This window comes from Trichechus manatus, unplaced genomic scaffold (genome assembly GCF_000243295.1).
Source record: "Trichechus manatus latirostris isolate Lorelei unplaced genomic scaffold, TriManLat1.0 scaffold00164, whole genome shotgun sequence".
Taxonomy (NCBI): Eukaryota; Metazoa; Chordata; class Mammalia; order Sirenia; family Trichechidae; genus Trichechus; species Trichechus manatus.
In genome coordinates, this window is record NW_004444100.1 from 1,146,879 (window position 1) to 1,152,873 (window position 5,995).

The 5,995-nt window shown below is 38.3% G+C and overlaps 1 protein-coding gene across 1 annotated transcript in view; it reads right to left on the bottom strand.

Moving 5' to 3' along the window:
- Window positions 1-3,539, bottom strand: part of LOC101347206 (interleukin-22-like) — a 5,166-nt gene extending 1,627 nt beyond the window's left edge. Inside the window, exons 1-4 of the mRNA XM_004386420.2 lie at window positions 3,227-3,539; window positions 2,567-2,632; window positions 2,308-2,451; window positions 1,288-1,353 (exon numbers count right to left, since the gene is read on the bottom strand). Coding sequence (XP_004386477.1) covers window positions 1,288-1,353; window positions 2,308-2,451; window positions 2,567-2,632; window positions 3,227-3,412 — 462 coding nt within the window. The 5' untranslated portion in view covers window positions 3,413-3,539. The remainder of the gene's footprint in view (window positions 1-1,287; window positions 1,354-2,307; window positions 2,452-2,566; window positions 2,633-3,226) is intronic.
- Window positions 3,540-5,995: the final 2,456 nt, after the last annotated feature.

Sequence of the window (5,995 nt, forward strand, 5' to 3'; positions counted from 1 at the left end):
ATAATTTTATATGTATACATATATATATATATATATCAAGATCAAAAAAAGAGAGAAATGAGGTTAAGTTTGATACTGAAAATTCCATTAACTAGAGCCTGCATAGTTCTGAGAGTTTAATTGCACCTGCTTGCAGGAGCATCACTTTCTCACCTACTGATCATTCCTCAGAGTCCCTGAGTGGTGCAAACAGTTAACACGCTTAAATGAAAGGTTGGAGGTTCATGTCCACCCAGAGGCACCTCTGAAGAAAGGCCAGGAGATCTACCTCTGAAAAATCAGCCATCTAAAGCCCGATGGAGCACACTTCTACTATGACACACACGTGGGGTCGCCATGAATTAGGATTGACTGCAGGGCAACTGGTTTAATCATTCCTCTGGATTTTGAGTGAGTCACAACAGTTAGTTTGAGCCTTTTGATGTTGAGTCTTATCCCCAGCTAGACCATCCGAGTGTATTATTCACTTTAAAAACCTACACTGGTCCATGATAGATGCTCATTAGAGGTTTGTTGAGGGAAGGAGGGAGGAAATGAGAAAGAAAGAGGAAAAGGAGGGAGGAAGAAAAAATGACTTCCAATTCAAATTTCCTTGTCACTAAAATAAAGCAATCTTTGCTAATGTTTTCACTCTATTTAAAACTCTGTTAAAAAAAAATCATCTTTTTTTCATTCTTGCTTATAAACAGAAACCAATAGCTATTGGGTGTTATATTAGGATAATTAAATGTAAGTATCAATCATTCTAGAAATTTTCCCTATGCTCAAGTCCAGCTCTTTTATTCTTGCTGTTCTAAGTTTATTTCTTCAAATTTTAAATCATCATATTAATGTTTCTTAAAATCACTCCGAAATAAATTTGCCTCAGGCACTTTTCTAGCTTTTGAGACAAGTTTTTCTCACATTACATGAGTCAATAGGAAACTCAAATTCCAGTAAGAAATAATAATACTAAAACTAAGTATGTATTGCTGCTGGGAAAAAGTGCTGGTCTGGAATTCAGGAGACCTGTGTTCTAGCCCTGGCTCTGTCACTGGCCATTTGAGAGCATGGGGTAATGAGACTAGATGACCTAAGTTCCCAGCAACTGCTAGAATTACATGATTTGCAAAATTTAGAAATTGATTTATAGATATATAAACACACATATATATACACATGAACTTAAATAATCAACCTGCTGGTAGGAGAATCAAATACAAATTGCAGGGTGGAAAAAAGAAAGGAAAGAAAGGGACAGTTGTCTCTCATATTTAACTAATTAGAATTAATAGTTACCAGTAGTACCTTTTTCACTGCATCCTTCAGCGTTTGCATGTTTCTCTGGATGTGCTGGTCATTACCCTGAATATGCTACAAAATGAAAACAAGAGTAACTATTTTAATGTGTCATGCTGAAGCTTAATGAACTTCATCCTCTCTATCTGAAGCATATTACAATTCACTTGGTATTAAAGTTTTTAGTAATTTTGTCCACAGTGACCTAGATTTCACCAGTGACCTAGATTTCCTGGGCTCTTGAATTCCCTTGGACACCAAAATCTAGTCACTTCCCTTGCATGGAAGCTCTCTTCAACTTTAGGAAACCCTACTGAGGTTTCAGTTTGTGGAAAAAGTTGAGTGTTTTATGTAAATTCCCTCAGGAATAAAATCCAAATTGCAACTCATCAAAACCATGCCTACAGAACAAAAAAAATTACATAAACATCATGCATGAACAGTAGCCCCTCTATGATAAATACTAGGTGCCCATTCCACTCAAAACTTTTCTCAGAGTGTTACGTGTTCAGAGGCATCAAGTTCACACACCTCTCTGACTCTGTCACGTCCCATGACATCAAAGGGGCCACAGTCTCTGCACACCCATCCTGAACATTAAACCTTCCCACTTTCCTCTTTTTCACTTTCTGTTTCCCATGCCCCTCCCCCAACAACTTTAACTCAGTTTCTCCATTTCCTCAGCTAGGCTTTTTGCCTTCAAGCTCCTAACACTTTCCTCATCACACATACCTAAATTGCTGTTCTCTAGGGACAAGTGAAGCTTCCATGTACTCGTTTTTTTACACCCTGTTCACCACCATAAACTCAAAATGTGACTCAAAGTAAAAACAAACACTCTCTTATTCCAAATGACTTTTGACAATAGTGTTGCTGAGGCACCTCTTACTGCCAATATCCTGGGAGTAGAGGGGACAGAAGAGGAGGGGAAGAGTGTGGGTTAAGGTGAAGAAAGGGGCTTTAAATGGAAGAAGGAGAGAAGTAAGGAAAGCAGCTAGGAATGGGTGGACTTGGGCTGAGAGAACTTACGCATTTGCTAAGCTTGTTGCTGAGTCTGTCCAGGAAGGGTACAACCTCTTGCATATAGGGCTGGAATCTATCAGACTGGGGAAGCAGCACTTCTTCAAGAGTGAAGTTCAGCACCTGCTTCATCAGATAGCAGCGCTCACTCATCTGCAGAGCAAAAGTTAAATAGCAGGGATCACTCACAAAAGGCAGAAATTCAGAAGACCCAAACCATCATCACCACCCTTCAAATAACCACAGCTGGCACCCTGACTAGGCTTACATGGACTCCGTGGAACAGTTTCTCCCCAATGAGACGAACATCAGTGTTGTTATCTGCCAAACCGGCCTGGAAAAGAAGAAAAGACTAAGTACCTGGACATTGAGGAGATAGAAGCCTGTAAGTAGAGATGTACCCCAGCACCTCTGCCCAGAGCAATCCCATGAAGACCAAAGAAAGAATTCAGATGTGTGCATGAGTTTAATAGAATGTACCAACGTGTGAAACGAAGAAGAACGCATTAGGTGGGCTACCAAATAGCTCCTCTTTGAATAAAACTCAATGATGTGTATCCTAAAGACCAAAATGAAAGGTCCTCTGGTAAAACTAGCTCTCCAGAGTCTATAAACAAAAAAACCCATTGCCATTGAGTGGATTCCAACTATAGCAACCCTATAGAAGGGTAGAGTAGAACTGCCACATATGGTTTCTAAAGAGCAGCCGGTGGATTTGAAATGCCAACCTTTTGGTTAGTAGCCAACCTCTTAACCACTGCACCACCAGGGCTCCAAGGAGTCTGTAAAGGACAGGAAAACTATTTCCAGTCTACCAGTGGGCATAAGTGTTGGGTATTTGAAGGCCTTAGAAATCCTCTGGAGAAAATTGTATGAACTATTTAGGTTCCAAGTAAACAAAATGAGAAAGAGAGATTGAGACAAGTACCTCCTTAGCCAGCATGAAGGTGCGGTTGGTGATATAGGGCTGCTGGAAGTTCGCCTTGTCGAGCCTGCAGTGGGAGCTGATGGGCACAGCTGCCCCTTCCTGAACTGAAAGGGCAATGAGCAGGAGGCAGCCAGCAACCAGAGTCCCCACAAGGGAAGTGCTCACAGACTTCTGCAGGGTGGCCATTGTAGAAAATGCAAACTCAAGCAATTGGCGATCAGGGGAGGAGAACCTGGTATCAAGATAATAAGAGGCAGAGATAACACGAGGGAAAAAAAATTAGTCAAGAAATATCATGCCAAACAAACCAATTATACCAAGTTTGCTGAAACACTTACCTGTTTCGATGATTCTTCTTGTGATGTGAATGGTAAAAGTCGCTGCTTTTATAGCCCCCGCGACACTAATTTTTTTTTTGTAAAAAAATGACATCAGCAATAATCTAATTTCCAGTATTGTCTTCTGAGAACTACCTAACCACCACAGGAGCCCACAAAACACCACCTCCTATTCTTCCCACCTTGCAATGTGAGTGTTTCCCTAAAACGTCACTATGAGGGCCCAGAGGGTGATTTCACAGATAAATCCCAGAAATTTTCTAAACCTTACATATGTTTCAAAGAAAGCAATTGCTTTGTCTTAGTAGATTCCAGGTTTAGTATAATAGTCTTTGATCTCCTAGAGTAACTGAGTAAGCATTTTGGTCACGGACTCATTTTCCTCCCAGTTTCTTAGATTTTTATCTCATTAGAGGTGAACAGAGATAAAGGACCCATGTCCTATATCCTCTGCTTTAAAGTAATGACATCTTGGAGGTAATTCCATTTTTTAAAATAATTATATCTCAACTATTTTAACATGTTTAATCCTAAACAAGTGCTTATGTTGTAAAAATAACAGTGTTGTCTCATCTAATCACTGTTTTCTTCCCATTTGTGGACTTTTTCTTAAGTGATCATAGCAATTATGGTAGATACAAGTACAACTTAAAATTTTATTCATTGAATTATAATCAATATTAATTTAAGTTTAGAAATAAAAATTCTAAACAATCTGATCACCATTTTTTAACATGCAAATATTTTTTAATAAAAGAATATGGTGGATTCAGTAGATACAAGCTTATCTTGAAATTCTGTGTGTTTTTTCTAAACTGTGCACAAGTTAAGTTTCAAAATCATATTTCCAAACAGTCTTATAAATATTTTTATTATATATGTGGATTTCTGAAGAAAAGAATCTAGCAATAGAAGGGATAAAACTTGACTTTAAGTTATTAAGAATACATTGAATCCTAAATGCTACCTAAAAACTAGATGGCAAAGGAAGTAAATTTTTTATAAGTCTCCAAGTTCTAAATTGACAAAAGAGAAACTGGAAAAAGTTAGTGGAGGTGACCCTGAGCACAGACGCCCACACAAGGCTGGCCAACTTGATTGTTCCCCTACCCAATTTCACCTTCTCCTCACTTACAAAACTTACTCGTTTTCTTTCCACAACTATCTATTCATCATTAGAGGAAATTTTCAGTAAATAAGCAAGAAATCTGCTTTGAAAATACAATTCATCTATTTCTCAGGGAAGGAATATGAATTAGGGAAATTTAGTTTAATCAGATTTTTCTCCTCACAACTAGTTAAGATCAGGAGTGTTGAGGAACTGGGAGAAGGGAAGTGAATAACTGTAGAATCCTGAGCATTTTGTGAGATGGTACAAATCCAGGTGAGGTGCCACAGTGATGTGTTAGGATGGCCTGAGGACATAGCATTTGGGAAAGTGGCCTTAGGAGAAAGATGCAAAAGGGAAGGTCAGGGAGAGTAAATAAAAACTCCTTTATTCCAAATGTTTGTTTGGGGTTGCTCATGAGCCTGAATAAAGATGAGAAACTTTTCTTTACCCAATTTTCTATTACATGAGATATACACCTTTTTTGCCAGGAACTCTATAACATAGCACCTAGAAGAATGCCTGGCAAATAGAAGGTGATGAATAAATATTCACAAAATCCTGGCTTTGTCACTGGCCATCTTGAGATCATGGAGTAATGAGACACCATGATCTAAGTTCCCATCAAGTTCTAGACTTCCATGATTTGCAAAATTTAGAAATTGATTTATAGATACATAGACACAGCTATATACACATGCACCTGATTAATGAGCCTGCTGGTAGAAGAATCAAATAGAAATCACAGAGAGGAAGAAAGGAAAGAAAGACAACATTCGTCTCTCGTATTTAATGATTTGACATTAATAGTTATCAGTAGTAGCTTTTTCACTGTGTCCTTCAGTGTTTTCACATTCTCTGGATATGCTGGTCATCAACCTGAATAAACAAAATGAAAACGAGTAACTATTTTAATGTACCCATGCTGAAGCTTAATGACTGAGTTTTCATTTAATTTACAGATAGATTTGGGGGGGGAATTGATTTTTATAATGTGAAGTCATTCCATCCAAGACCATTGACCATCTCTTTACCACTTAAGATTATCTTTTATACCCTTTGGCAGTGTTTCTAAATTTTCTCCACTGAGGGCTTGTGTATTATATTTAAATCCTAGTTACTTTATAGGAGAAGTATAAGTTAAGTTGTTAATAATCACCTTCACCTAGGTGTGCATGAGTACCAAATTGGCATGGAGAGAGTACTGGGATATACTCATCTAGTGAAAACATGGAGAGCAAGTGCTTCTTGCCAGGGTCAAAGGAGAGGAGGAAGTAGAGACACCTGGCAAAAAACAAAATCCAGAGACATGTTTCCAAGATA